The sequence below is a fragment of the Sphaerodactylus townsendi genome, linkage group LG03 (assembly GCF_021028975.2).
Source record: "Sphaerodactylus townsendi isolate TG3544 linkage group LG03, MPM_Stown_v2.3, whole genome shotgun sequence".
Taxonomy (NCBI): domain Eukaryota; kingdom Metazoa; phylum Chordata; class Lepidosauria; order Squamata; family Sphaerodactylidae; genus Sphaerodactylus; species Sphaerodactylus townsendi.
The window spans coordinates 17,464,335-17,480,128 of NC_059427.1; the positions used below are offsets into that span (position 1 = coordinate 17,464,335).

Genomic DNA, 15,794 nt, shown 5'->3' on the forward strand with positions numbered 1-15,794 from the left:
AACAAGAGTAGGCTATACTGTGCTGTCTTCCCTCCCACACTGATATTAGGGCACTGTAATGTAGAAGGAAAATGTCTTTTAAACTGTAAAATCTTTATCTGCATAGGTTAGAGACCACTTTGTCAAATGCAAGAATTTGTATTCGTTAGATGAAAGTAATATATTTTGAACAGTGAATATTTATATTATAGATCTGTTACATTATATACCCGCGGTGGCGAACCTTTGGCACTCCAGATGTTATGGACTACAATTCCCATCAGCCCCTACCAGCATGGTCAGTTGGCCATGCTGGCAGGGGCTGATGGGAATTGTAGTCCATAACATCTGGAGTGCCAAAGGTTCAAGGCGTAGCCCAGTAGCACCTATAATGGGCAAACAAGGAGGCCTGAAACTTATTTTCCCCTTTGTTTTTTTCTTTTAAATCATATAGTCTGAACAAAAAACTCAAAAACTCGCATACTAGCAATGTCGTGGTTGAACTTAAGTGTTCCTTTTGTGTTTTTAATACTTGTACAGAGCTTGGGTGGGTGTGTTTTAAACGTGAGACCATATTTAAAAAAACAACATGCCTGCAAAATGATGCCAACCACGGTAGGTCAGGATTTCCCCTCCTGCACACCTACACTAGGCCTCAGTCATACTATTACACAGGAGAGAAACTACGACCAAGCCTTGCGATGCACCACCGTCTCTCGCTCAACAAAACCATTTCCCACCGGCAAAATCAGACTTGGTCGCACAGGAAGACTTCGCAGAGAGCCCGTAACCAGCAGAGGGCGCCGTTTGTTTCCCAAGGAACGGCGATCAAAGTCCCTCCCTCCGCAATTCGGGCACGGAGGTGCTAGAATAGAGCTTTCGGAATTCGACGCTCGACAGTCTGGAATGGAGGCTGAATGGAGCCGGAGCCGCTGCCTGCCCATCTGAAAGAGAGGCCGGAAGAAACACTCGCGCCTTCCAACCGTGCACGCGATGCCCGACCGAGGTGAGAACTGGTGCACTGCGGGCCGTTTCCTTCCTCACCCCCCCACCTACCCACCCCTCCCCGTGGCTGCGGCAGCCATTAATCTCGAAGGACGTTGAGGAAGCGTTTTAGGTGCGGGGCAGGGGCTCAGGACAGGCGAGGGAGCGGCTGTGCAGTCAATGGGAGGATTTAAGAATGTTCTGTGGGGGAGCCACGTCTCCAAAGGGAGGGACCGTGGCTCAGTGGCAGCATGCCAGCGATTCAGGGGGAAGGGGAAACGAGTTCATTTATAACGATTGCAATTCGTTATAAATATGCTGTGCGGAATCCACTAGTGCGCTTTTAAGGCGCGGCACCTGGCATTTAAGCAGTCGGAGAGCCCTCCTCTCTACTTGAAAGCTTGTCCAGCCGTCGCGCAGTCCACAGTGCCGACATGGAGGTGGGTCTTCGTGTCATCTGGCGATGAAGTCTGAGGAATGAGTTGTCCTTTCCATTTTCCTTAGCTACACACAATCTGCAGCAGAGGCTGGTTGTTTAGAATGAGCGGTGCACCTGCTTGATTTATGTGCTGTCTGTGTATATAAAACATGGTAAAAGTTTGCCCCCCTGCAAGCACCGTGTCATTACTGACACATGGGGTGACATCGCATTACTACGTTTGTTAGCCCTGACGTTTGCGGGGTGGTTTGCCATTGCCTCTTCCGCAGTTGTCTGCATTTTACCCCCGGCGAGCTGGATGCTCGTTTTACTGACCTCACAAGGATAGAAGGTTGAGTCAGCTTTGAGTCTGCGGTATATTTACTGTGTTTATGTGTGTACAATGGAACAGTCTGCTCCCCCTCCCCCCAAATTATCAGTGAGATTTAGTTTGGTCCTATTGGGTGGAGCCCTTGGTTTCGTTCGAAGTTCTTTACCAGAAGCTGAAAACTGAAGCTGAAATGGTTGAAATCAGTAAGCAAAGATGGTTGTAAAAGAGCATGTAGATAAGCCAAAGTGTTGTTTTGAACCAGCTTGTCTCTGAAAACCAGTACCTGAGTGAGTACTGTAGCCCCAGGGAATACTACCTGGTGTTAGAAGTGAGCTTGGATCTTCAGGGCCAAACTCTGGTCTGGAGCAGAGCTTTGACCACAGTCCTGCAGTTTTCCCCTCTATGCCACAGAAGTGGCTAACGGTTGAGGCAGTATATCTCAATTCTGCCCTCTGCACCACCACAGGATCTCAGGATATACATGCTGGCATTTTCACATTTTTCTGCACAACAGCACGATGAGGTAGGTGAGGGTCCCCAAAGACACCACATGAACAGAGGCACTGAATTGCATGGTGTTCAAGCAGCAAAAGCTCACAATAAAAACAGTTTATACATTTTCCTCTTGAAATGTCATAGAAATTCTGATGATCAAGTTCAGTTAGTACAGTGGTGGCGAACCTTTGGAACTCCAGATGTTATGGACTACAATTCCCATCAGCCTCTGCCAGCATGGCCAATTGGCCATGCTCGAAGGGGCTGATGGGAATTGTAGTCCATAACATCTGGAGTTCCAAAGGTTCGCCACCACGGAGTTAGTATAATGACTCCCCACTTAACACCTTTTAAATTCTGTTGTCCTCTCTATACAAGCTTGTGGATGAACTATTTGCATTGCAGTTTTCAATGGAAGATCTGTGGTGTCAACAAATAGATAAAAACATGAACCTGCCTTATACTGAATCATGCCATTGGCCTGTCATCTCCAGGGTCTCAGGGTGAAGTCTTTCATATTGCTTACTACCTAATAATTTTAACTGGGGATGACAGGGATGGAACCTGGAACTTTCTGCATGCAAAGTAGATGCTCCCCACTGACCTGTGACTCCTCTTAGATCCATTCCCCTACTCCCAAGACTGCCAACATAATCTCACTGCCATGTGCCCATACAGCTAGCTGTATTATAATGTCATGACAGTTAGATCATGGTGATCATATCCTATCCAGCAGCATCATGAGTCAGCAAAAAGGAGTGATCTGACAGCTGGAAAACAGCAGTCAGACTGGCTCAAATCAGATGCAAGTGACCTTTACAATGATTGGTGCAACTGTGTATATAAGCAACTCCTTTGTACTGTACCTGTGTTCCTGTTGGAAACAAGTGCCCACGAAGACACTTTGAACTGTTTTAGCATCTCTGTATATATTATCGTGTACATATAGCAACTCTGTGGTAAAAGCCTTCTTTGGAAAGACCCTGCTGTGTGGAGTGTTGTTTCTTTTTCCTGGAGGTGGGAGGCTGCTGTATATGTCAGTTATATACAGATGAAGATAACATGTTTACTCAAGATAAAATTTTTTTGAAGTCTGCCAATACCGGATTTATGGGCTGGCACACTTCCATATAATCCAATCATAAACATACTATTTGACCTAATTCCCCTCCAAGATCCTGTGAAAATAATGACCTGTGTCCTGTGTCTGTATTCTCTCTTCTTTCCAGATGTGGACGAAATGTTGACCACAGGTGAAGAAGTTAAGCAGCAAGTTCTCCTGCAGGAGGGTAAGGCCAGGCGTGCCCCCCGCTTGAAAGGCTTTGTTTCAGGAGACCTAAAAAGAAAACACCCATGCTCTGATTGTGGGAAAAGATTTTTCCGTCGTTCTGACCTTGTTCGGCACCAGAAACTCCACACGGGAGACAGACCCTTTACCTGTGCCAAATGTGGAAAAAGTTTTGTTCAGAGCACCCACCTCATTGCACATCAGAAAAGCCACACAAAAGAGAAGCCCTATATCTGTCCTCACTGTGGGAGAAACTTCAACCAGGCCTGCAAATTTCAGGAGGCACCAGAAGGGGGAAGCCACTCAGAGAAGGCACCCTTCCAAATGTGAGACTGTGGGAGAGAACTGTCCCTTGTATACCAATCTTATAATGCACCAAAGGGGTGCACACAGGAAGCAGGCCTTCTCTGTGCTTGGACTGCGGAAACAGTTTCAGCAGGAGTTCAACTCTTATTACGCACCAGAGAACCCACACAGGTGAGAAACCCCATAAATGCCAGGAGTGCTGGAAAAGCTTTAGCAGAACAGCTCTTATTGTGCATAAGAAGAGAATTCACTTTTGAGAGGAGAAGCATAAAAAAAATGTCCTGAAGCTGCCCTAGAAAGGAACACAGTGAATAAGTCAGATTACCTAAGTCATCAGAGAATCCACATGACTGAGAAACCTTATCAGTGCCTAGAGTGTGGCAAAAATTTCTGTCGAAGTGCAGACCTCATTATTCACCAGAGAATTCATACAGGAGAAAAGCCATACAAATGCAGTGATTGTGGGAAGAAGTTCAATACAAATTCACACTTGGTTATACATCGGAGAATCCACACAGGAGAAAAACCTTACAAATGTCCTGAGTGTGGGAAAAGCTTTTCTTATAGCTCGGTGCTTGTTGGTCACCAGAGAGTCCACACAGGAGAAAAACCTTATGTCTGTGCTGAATGTGGGAAAACCTTCCGTAACAATTCACACCTTATTACACATCACAGAGTCCACACAGGGGAGAAGCCGTATGAGTGTCATGAGTGTGGAAAAAGTTTCAGTGTGAGTTCAAACCTTATTAAGCATCGGAAACTCCACAAACGAGATGCTTCATTTGCAAGTTCTGAATGAGAACTGAAACTATTGATGTTCATCTTTAATGAGTCACAAGATATTTGCTAACAAAAAATAACCTCTTTATTCTTAGAAGGCTTGGTAAAAAATTGATTTGTTTTCAATAAAGAATGGCTAAAACAAATGTAAACACTGAGTAACAAGCTAATCCAGTAGAAAAGGATCTAGTTCTGGGAAATCCTAATTAATAAAGGTTCTCTCTGGGGTGAAGTAGGGGAGTAATCTGTGCTATTCTGTTTAACTGAAAAAAGAAAGGGTGTTTATTTCCACATGTCTTATCGAGAAAGTGGAGGGGTGTTAAATACATGCACAAGTTACACTTTTTTGTATTGGTTTACATATTTTTATAGCCTGTAGGGGGGGGATATTGTCCTTTGTAGCCTTCCATTCAGAGTGCATGCAAATAAGTTCAGAATTACATTCTTTACAAAGAAACAAAACACATTTTCCCCTCAAAACATGTTATGTAAATTAAGTACATGTGTTTCCTTTTAAAACTATTATTATGGCACAGAGCAAAATAAGGAGTGGACTGGAGAGCAAACATATCACTGTGTGTAGTTATCAAGAGAAAGAAAGAAGTTTGCATTTCTCTCACATACTACTCTCCTGCAAGAAGACTCCAAAAGGAGCTTACAAATGCTCATGCTCCTTCCACCACCATCCCCACAACAAACACCATAGAGGGTAGGTGAGGAGCTGAGAACGCTCCAAAGAACTGTGACTAACCCAAGGTCATCCCGCTGGCATGTGTTGGAGTACATAAACTAATCTGGTTCTCCAGATAAGTCTCCACAGCTCAAGTGGCAGAGCGGGGAATCAAACCTGGTTCTCCAGATTAGAGTGTGCCAAAGAAAAATCATTCCCAAACCAAAGTACAGTTTCATTTCTGTTCCATCAGACACAACCAATGAAAGTTTCATATTTTTTCTCTGCAGCCATAACAACTATAAATTTGTTTTCTTCTTAAATAGGTGCTTATATTCTCAGGATGCCAATTCTGGTATTGAATACCTAATTCCCCACTTGTGCATATGGTGATGTGTAGAATATTTACAGTCTCTCTTGTTAACAATTTCAGATTTTGTATCCTTAGTAATTGCTTTATTTTTACTGTGGATAATTCAGAGACACCCCCCCCCCCGCCCCGAAAAAAGCAAGCCCTGGAGAGGAGACATAACTCATATGTCCATCCTACCATCACTGCTATAGACCCTAAGTCTTTCTCTGCCTGTTAGGATTTGTTCATGGGCAAGGACTGCCAGCTGCAAGGTTGTGTGTCTCTAATCAGCTGTGCAGCAAGCAGGAAATTAACTGGTGAAGCTTTTCCTGGCATTCAGCTGCAGAGATAAGAAAAGTGTCATCTGATGAATTTCTAACTCAAACAGCCGAGAAGGCATTAAGAGTCTTACCAGAGAAAAACCTACCAACCGTAAACGGGGTTCCTTCCATCCATCATAAAAGAATAATTTGCAAATATACTCATTTTTCCTACATTTTTTGTCAGTTCCAGCCCTATATTGCTTCAGTTTATCTCCCAGTTTCCACATGCATTTTTGTTCCTTTAATTTTTACTTTTGTGGTTTTTTTCTTTTTCCCTTGGTTTTTTCCAGCTCTTGTGAGGCCGCATATACTCAATGGCTCATTCCGCACATGCAGAATAATGCACTTTCAAACTGCTTTCAGTGCTCTTTGAAGCTGTGCGGAATGGCAAATTCCACTTGCAAACAGTTGTGAAAGTGGTTTGAAAACGCATTATTTTGCATGTGCGGAAGGGGCCAATGTTTTTCTGGCAGCTGATTTTGAATCTGCTCTTTCTATGTGCATAATATTTCTGTCAGTTTCCTTTGTCACTCCCACTCACCCCCAGCCTCCTGTTCAATGACTGGACTGTTGTGGTCAAACCACTATCTCTCCCCCAACCAGAATATTACAAAAAAGGACTAAGACATTAATATATTGCTAGAACATTGCAACAATATGCTTAGGAGGTAAGCCTTGTCACCCTCATTAATACACAGAGGATCATTCACTCATTTGAATTTTTACATCCCACTCGTCATTGGGAATCCAAAGCAGCTGGCAAGATAACATGTCCATCCTCCATTTTGTACTTGTAACAACTTTGTGAGGTAGGTTAGGTGGACCAAGGTTATTCTATTTGAACCTGAGCTTCCCAGATCCTAACTGGACACTAGCCATTATACAGTTCTTGCTTTCTGAAGAGAAAATAAGCTGAAATTAACTTCAGCAAAGTTCTTCTGAACTTAAAAGCAAAGAAATTGCACATTTTGAGGTCTTCTGATATCCACACAGAGTTCTAAAACACAAAAACCTAAATGCTTTCCACCCCGTAGCCTGTCAGATGTGTGACTGAATTTCTTAAATGTGTTTTTACCTCTGGCGTGGGAGCACCTTGTTAAAAGGCAGTTTGTATTTGGAGCAAAATGAGTCCCATGCTGTTTCCCCTTCCTTCAGGGAGCTCAGTGTGGCACTCATTACCGTCATTCTGTTCTCACAACAACTCTAATGTAGGTTAGGCTGAATGTGAGAGAGTACCACGGTCACCTTCCGTGGCAGAGGGGGGGCTTAAACCCAGGCCTTTCAGATCATGATCTAACCACTATGAAGTACTGGCCTCAAATTGTCAATGGTGGAAAGGACTGATACCTGTATCATACCTGCTGCTTCCCCCTGCTGAAACTATTAACTGTTTAATAGTTGGAAGAATAGCATGGAAGGGTGTTTCTATTGAGAAAATTATGCAGAAATAAGGCGTAGCTTCACTTGCCAATAGGGTTATTGCTCTGATCCAAATTGGGGCATCCTCACAGTGATTTTTAAGGGTAAAACATGTATTAGAAGATCCACTGAGAAACCAGCCCACATAATACATAGCTAAGTGCTGAGATAACGGTGAGGAAGCATTCTCTCCACAATATCTAGCCCTCAATGACACTGGAATGGTTATCAAGTTATGAAAGACAAGCACAGGGCCAAAGTGCATATCCTGCTAGAGGTCCATGTTGCTGTAGGGGGTATGGTTGTCAAATTAGAGTTAGAACATTCCTGGAGATTTGGGTGTGGGGCCTGTCTAGGGAGGGGAAGGAACTCATCAGGGTATTATGCCTTGGAGTCTACCACATCCTTTTTCTTCAGAGAAACTGATCTCTGTAGCCTGAAGAACAGTTGTAATTTCAGATCTCAAGACATCAGGAAGGGGGGATATATATTTAACCCATGGTGCCAGGGAATAATGCCACCCTCCAGATATCTCTTTCTGAGGGCCTGAATACACATGGGAGCTAGTATGGCAAAGTGGTTACAAAAAGTAGGAAACAAAATCTGCTTGATATCTTTTATAAGGACCAAATTGTCACACAAAACATGCAAGTTTTTGAGCTTTATTTATTTATTTTTATATTTATATTCCACCCTCACCCTAAAGGGCTCAGGCCGGCTTACAATGGCATAAAGCCTAAAATCATACATAAAATTCATAAAAGCCTATGAATAACAATCAATAAAAACAAATCATAAAACCATTTAAACAATCCAGCTAAAAAACCCAGGTGACGAGACATATTGTTCCTGTGTAAAAGCTCACAAAAGCCTCACAATCCCTGAGATTTTGGGACCTGTATTCAAGGTTGTTAGTGTCCAAATTACCCTAAAACACTATGCTGGGTGTGAACTCTCAGCGGCAATGGTAGTAGCAAAAAAAAAAATTCTTTTTGCCTCCTTCTCTGCTCTCTTGTAAGCGTTCATTCGTGTCCTAAACAAATGTCTCTATTCCTCGTCATGAGTATGCCACCACACTCGATCCAGTCATCTAAGTTCCTGTTTAGTCCTCCTCAGCTCAGTATACCAAGGGGTCAATTTGGACCGGGGATGGAGAGGACACTGTCTTGATTGCTTCAGAGAGCTTGGTTTCCCAGCTCCCTATCAGCTCTTCGAGAGAGTCACCAGCAGGTGGTGACTCCTGCAGGATGTTCTGGAACTCAATGGGGTCCATAAGTCTCCGCGAGTGGGCCCAAATATGTCCGTCGCCTAAGTGGGGGTGGGCGTCAAGTTGCAACTGACATGGTAATCCCATAAGGCAGGGGTCCCCAACCTTTTTCAGCCTGAGGGCACTTTTGGAATGCCGACATAGGGTAGTGGGAGCAGCCACAAAATGGCTGCCATAAAACACCTGTGCAGGCGGTAGAACCAACAAAACAATGCACTGTTATGGCAGCTGTAGCCGAAGCAAAGTTTCAAAAAATCCACATAGCCAATCAAATCTCCAGTGGCCCATATGAAGCCTTTCTGAGCAAAAGCCCCAACTGGTCCCACCTACTTTCTAAAATCATTTGGTAGACTCCAAGAAAGGTGTCAGTTTACAAGGTAAGAGATGAACTGAGGTTTGCCGCTGCCTGTCTTTGCGTAGGAACTCCGAACTGCCTTGGTAACAGTCCATCCGACTACTAGCCAGGGCTGGCCCTGCCTGTTTTCTGAGATTTGACAAGACTGAGCTAGCCTGAGCCATCCAAGTTAGGGCTCAGCACCGTCTATCAAACATATATTCCAGGATTCCTTAAAGAATTCTCAGCAGTTAAAACAACATGAGCATCTAGGTTAAATCTGCAGTACATTAAGATCTCAGAAGGTTAGAGCTCAGGCATGTCAGAGGAGAAAAGAAAATCTGACACCCAATTTCATTCATATCTCTTTCTGTTTCCTGCCTCCCATCCTCAAGCAGGAGCAACAGGACTATCATAATAAATGGCCAACCTGAAGAAGCTCCAGGGTGCTAGAAGAATGGGATTCCAAAGGAAATTGTGATGCCATTTTGGCTGCCTTTCAGGGTCTGTAGAGCTATTGGAGATTTCGAGAAAGGCTTCAGTCCCATAATCTTTGTTTTCAGAAAACCCTTCAACAGAGGCGTACCAGGGGTAAATGGCGCTCGGAGACAAATTGTCTCCAGGATGCCCCCCAGGCTCTGCCCCTGCCCTGCCCATCTTGGCTCTGCCCCCATTGCCCTCAACCCCACCCATGTCACCATGGACATGGGCAAGGTTTAGGGTGCCCACCTCCCGCCCAGACTCCCACCCCTTCCTGCTCCCCAAGCCCCACCCCCGGCCTCAGTGCTTATAAAAGATGGTCTCTGAGGCCGAGACTGCAGTCTCTTCTGGGCTGCCTGGAGGGGAGGTCAGAAGAGACTGCAGGCTGCCGGCTGGGAGCCCAGCCGGCAGGGGGGGGAAGGGAGGGAGGGAGGGAGGGAGGAGTCCAGGGCGGGGTTGAGGGAACTTGGAGGCAGCAGGAAGTCCTGCTGTCTCATCATTTCTGCGTGCCTCGGACAGGTCAAGGCATGCAAAAACAATGAGGCAGCAGGACTTCCTGATCACGTGGGGGGCCGATTTTGCGCCCCCCACGTGACCAGAAGAGTGGCGCCCAGGGACAAGGGGTACCCTTGGGGTACCCCTTGTCCCTAGGCAGGGGTACCCCTTGTCCCTAGGCAGGGGTACCCCTTATCCCTAGGCAGATACGCCACTGCCCTTCAATGATGCCAAATCACTGCACAGTTACCTTACCAGATTCAGATTTTGAAGAAGCCTTTAAACGCTTTCATGGTACTATATATTCGATATAAAGTTTACATGGAAGTAAATTCTGCAAGAGAATTTATTTCCAGAACAAGAGCAAGTATCATGGTATCTTAAAGGCTAACGAATGTATACATTTTTGTGAGCCAGAACCCACTTCGTATTATATTCAGTTGGCATAGGTTCGGCGGAAGAGTAACTGGGAGCTACTGAACAGAGGACTAAAGACCCAGTTCCCAAGACACAGGTATGCTACATTATATTACAGAGCATCGTAATGACAGACATTTTGGTCACTGTCTAAGTTAGATGTGATCAGAACATGGATACCAGCTTCCTTTTATAGCAAGGAGTACAGCAGGTAAACCATAGCTCTTTTTTATTTATGACATTTATATGTCACCTTTCCAGACTCCTGCTTGAGGCAGCTTACAGATAAAATCACCACCATAAAATCATTTTTAAATTATAGCGTACAAAAATAAAACAGCATTAAAAACAAGCAATTAAACACCTGAAAATACATAAAAGAGTTCTCAGGGAAAGAGCAGAGCATAAAACTAAAAAGATATAACCCTGTAGTTAAACGCCTTAGTAAAAAAAAGAAATGTTTTTGTTACCCCGATTAGAGGGAACAGGATAAGTTACCCAATTCTTGTTTAGAAAATCAAAGAAACTGACAAGGGCAAAGGATTTTAAAAAGTTAGAAAGTTTATTAGAGGGAAACAGGTTGCAGTGACGCCCTGGGACAAAAGACTCAACTTTGACTTTGGAACTGTCCCCTTTTATAGAAAAACTTCACATGATAAGTAATTAAATTCCTATACATCACAGAATTCCTGACACCTTGGGATAACATACAAAAGCTTAGTGCCCTTCAGGCCTGACAGACAGACACATATCACTTTGTGGAATTTTGACAGGTTAACAATTCTTTGATATAAAGATGTTCTCCTTTGGCGAGTCTGAGAGGCATGTCTTATAGACTGATCTGATCGTTTTTCTATGACATGCTCAGGGTTTCATGCTTGTGAAACTCAGGGTTAATTATAAGGGGGGAAAACATTGGAACAGGTTTCCGCTTTGTTAAGACAACTTTTTCCGGATGCTTCTCGGCCTCTGACATTGTCTCAGGGCTTTCCCCACTGACAGAGTTGAACTGGTTTCTACCTAGGTTCGCCTCAGTGAATCCCCATTGCCACCGAGCTCAACATTGCTTTGTCTCAGTTCCTCCCCGCCCCCTCAGAACTGCAACATCCTTGTCGCAGTTATGAACTACACTTTTCTGCCGGAACAAGGTCGATACCGCTTCGAAGCTTCGAAGTGGGGAAGCATCGAAACAACACCTCATCCGTTCAACCAATCAAGAGCCACTTTTGTGGCATGCGCAGAACAGGAGAGTCGTGGTGGGCAGAAAGTGCATGTAACTGTAAACTGTAAACTGTAAAAACTGTAAAAAAAAAAAAAAGAACGCTCCTGTTTTCCACCGTAACACAAGCTCCAATCACGATCGAGGAGTGAAACAGGCACCAAGATGATCCCGCCCACTTCGTTCCATTCCAGGGGGCCAACTCAGTTGCTGTGGGGACAGCCTGGAATTGCCCTCCACTGAAGGGAACCGAATCGACCTTAGCTCCCTTCTGTAGTGGGGAAAGCCCCTATGTGTTTCAGTCTTCACCAGCTTAGACAAATGGCAGAACACAGAATCTGACAGGAGGAATGCACCGACAGAGCAAAAACATAGGCAAGCCTAGCACTAGATATGTTTTTTTTAATTTATTGTTCCTAGATATTAATAATACATGCACCTTTAACTCAACTTTCTTTCTCAGACCTTGGTTCAGTCAGGAGGATTTACTACTGAACGCCTGGCGGCTGTAAGCACCCTGAAAGGCCTCCTTTTGTTACACGTTAGGGACTTGTATTTGTGTTTCACCTGGGCCCTCAGGGTCTGCCTAATCAACATTAAGCTTAGATATCCGTGTGATTTGGCTCCTTTCATTCAGCTCAGATTGAGAGTTAGAGGTTTTTTTTAATTTCTTAAGGTAACTACAAATAACTAATAAATGTTAATGAAACATCGGAATAAATGTCTTTTGATTATTTAATATAAGTGACTAATTAATGCCATTAAATGCGAATAAATGCGATTAGATTTTCAGTGATAACATTTTGACATAGCACCTAAAAGACAGTATGGTGAGTTGCTACACACCACAAGTAAGACCTGGATTCCCTTTGGTAGACGCAGGTTTCCTAGCACCCTCAAGCTGCGAATCTGCTTTTTCAAAGGGAGTACAACAGACTTACACCTTAAACTCAGCTTGGCTACATTACTGAAAGCCAGAGTATAAATTAATATTATTATTATCAACCCAAAGAATCTCAGTCTTATATGAATTTATCTTTGATTGACTGGTCTTTACCCAGCCCATTATGGCAGGCTTCTACAAGTTTTCTTTGGCTCCAGGAGCTAGCATATAAAATTTAGGTGTCAGACGTATTTTTCAGTCTTCACGGTTTTGTTTTAATTATAACTTTCCCCATAAAGTCAACTATGAAGTACTTTTCAGTTCCTCACAAGTTTATTCAGGCTATAATGTGAGTTGAGTTGTATATAAAGAAATATAAGTGTTGTTATAACTTTGTAAATAAAATAATTGTTGAAAAATACTAATTGCTTCAATTAAATTTCTAGGTGCCACAGCATTAGGGTCTCCAGACACCTGTTCTGTTTACCCACTGCCTCACCCGAATACTAGAAGAGCTAAGTGTCATGCACAGAGTGCTGGTATTTCATCTGAAATCTCCAGACAACCTCCCCCAAAGTGCTTCATATTGTAGACTTTTTAAAGTATACCTGGGCTGTTAGTGCTAGGCTAGAGTTAAGAGGGGATTAATAACCTTCAAGTCATTAATTCATAGGTTTGCCGTAAGTAATAGCTTGAAGGGACATAATACACATAGTATACAACATCACATTAAGCCTCTATTAAGTGGGCAAGACATTTTTTCTTCCAGATTGTTGTCAACCCTGGTGGGTAGGGAGATTGGCCTAGCCCTAGCCCTGTCAGCCATTTTTTCCTTCCGTATGGTTCCTGATATAAGATTACTCATAAAATTTTGAAACCCACTGGTGAGAAAACAGTTTTATGGGAGGGCGAGTCTCCCTCATCCATTCAAAAAATGTATTTAACTCATACAATAGTATGAGTTTAAAAATTTGAAGATTCCACCTCTTCTGAAGTAAACATTTGAAGAAAGTCTGCGCTGTGGTAATCCTCTCCCCCAATAAAGGCCCACTTTCTGAGGTAAAGCTTTTGAAGAAACCATGAAATGGAGATAAAAATATTGAAGTAAAAAACTTGGGAGACACACAAATCTGCCACTCTCTCAGAGCAATTCTTGTGGGCAGTCTTTTAAAGCAGTCCTGAGTGGGGAAGCTGACCTTATTTATTGACTGAACTGAGGGGATATTCCAGTCCAGCCCCAAACCATAAAGCTAGGCCATCCATATTCGCCCCCAGGTGGGGTACTTTTACATGTTAAATGGGAAGTATCCTTCCTTGGAGTGGAAGAAATCTCTCCAGTCAAAAGAAACTTCTACCAACAGAAAAAAATCACAAGATGGAGGAAGCAAAGTGGCTTAATGGAGTGTCATTTACCAGATGATGCCTTACAATTCTGTGCCACAAAAAAGCGTCAGCTGCCCATTTTTACACACATCAATCTACTATTAAAGGGTCAAGACTGTTTTTCTCCAAGGAATTGCCAACCCTAAGGAAGGCTTCTCAGGGTGGAGGCTGTGTCTTAGTGGAGAGTTAGTACAGACAGAGGGCATGATCAAGCATGTTTCCAGTGTGGATGATGTTAATATGGAATAGGTATCAGAAGGAACTCATAATGTAGTCAGTGTAGGTTTCATATTGAAAAATTACACTGGCATGGAAAACACAAAAACAAAAATAGATTTAACAGTTATGAGAATGACTGCATGTAAGCCCATGTACAATGGAGAAGTAGCGAACACCACATAATGATATTTAAACAAAAGCCCAGATGGTTCAAAATAAACATAAGCCATAAGGCAATTATTCATTTGTGTGTGTGTGTAACAAAATGTTAGACTTCATGGGCTTGCTGCTCCCAGGATTGTTTTGGAGACAAACTGATTCAATGACTGATTCAATTGACAAGCATCTTGCGCAATGAAATTACCACAGAAATGATAAAACGATCACTGAGATTCATGGGTGTTCATGTTCTTAACAGTTTGATGTAAGGGTTTGTTTCTCGAAGAGGGCACTTCCATGAGGCAAAGTTAGGCGGCTGCCTCAGATACCAATATCTGGGGACCGCATATAATGGCTGAATGGGAGATAAACAGATGTGAACCATAAGCCAATACTTGAAGTTCTCTGTGTAAAACTCTATTGAAACGGTCTTGCCTGTTCTTGATGGTTCAGTCATCCTAACCATGAAACTTTAGCATGGACATTTCCTAACAGATTGAGTTAATTTACAACTTAAAACGAGGGTACCATTTGAATTTTCTGCCCTTGGGTAAAATGTCTTAGACCAGTTTTGACACCCCAAACAGCTGACCATCTAATAACACTATTATATTGGACCAGGTCTATTAATCTGATTATTCGGCTTGGTGTGCTTCTAAAGTTTCTGTAACCCAAAAAATCCAGAAGAAGGAAAGATAGGTTGTTGTGTGGACAGATACTTATTTAGCAGAGTTAATGCAATAATGAGGCAGAGACCAGTTGCTTTACTGAAATAAAGTTTACTTACTACAGGGAAGGGAAACTTGGAAGAAAAACAATAAACATCTTTCTTACTAGCTAGCACCAACAGCCAGCTTGCTGCTTAGACTATTACAGGGCTACTAAGCTATAGACTGAACTCAACTGAGCTGAGCGGACTGACTGACTGAGAGAGTGAGTGAGCATGTGCAGAGTGCAACACAAAGAAGATATATCTAAAGCCTACGTGCAGACCTGCATGTAGCCCACCCAACCAATAGGTATCAATTACCTGGTCACTGACTTCTGACCTCACTAATTAGCATGCAACAATTAACTCCTTCATTACTGGATTGTGTGACTGGCACTTGCCAAATCCCATCATAGGTCGAATCCCCATTACCATCTTAGCCAGGTTTCAGAACACAAACTAACCAGGTTTGAGGGACGACCTCCCCGGTCGAATCCCCACTACCGTCTTAACCAGGTTTGAGGTCGTTTGTGTTCTGAAACCTGGCTAAGACGGTAGTGGGGATTCGACCATACTTTACATTCTACTTGTAATTCAATCCCCTGTGCCAGTATGGGAGGAGGTGAGCTCAGAGGCATAGCGGGAATTAGTCCCCTCCTTAAGCCACTCCAGCCTGGGTATAACCCCTGGAACCAGCAGAATGTTATGCTAGCAAAAATCATAGCATAGTCCAGAAGTGCCCATGTAGGTCAGTGAAAATAAACTTCCTCATGAGTTGCTATGGCCCTGGTGCCCCAAACATGAGATGGTGCAGAAGCACCATACCCAGCATCCACTGGCCCCCAAATGACACCCACCCTCTAGCCAATGTTGACACCTAGCAG

At 43.4% G+C, this 15,794-nt stretch overlaps 2 protein-coding genes across 2 annotated transcripts in view; both read left to right on the plus strand.

Annotated features, from left to right (window-relative positions):
- Positions 1-821: 821 nt before the first annotated feature.
- On the plus strand, positions 822-4,035 carry LOC125430196 (zinc finger protein 22-like). The gene is made up of 2 exons (XM_048492025.1): positions 822-985; positions 3,437-4,035. The coding sequence occupies exons 1-2, from the start codon at positions 973-975 to the stop codon at positions 3,823-3,825; spliced, it is 402 nt and encodes a 133-aa protein (XP_048347982.1). The 5' UTR covers positions 822-972; the 3' UTR covers positions 3,826-4,035.
- A 28-nt stretch (positions 4,036-4,063) lies between these two features.
- The window catches only part of LOC125430201 (zinc finger protein 271-like), a 40,484-nt gene continuing 28,753 nt past the window's right edge, over positions 4,064-15,794 (plus strand). The window contains exon 1 of the mRNA XM_048492033.1: positions 4,064-4,576. Coding sequence (XP_048347990.1) covers positions 4,148-4,576 — 429 coding nt within the window. The 5' untranslated portion in view covers positions 4,064-4,147. The remainder of the gene's footprint in view (positions 4,577-15,794) is intronic.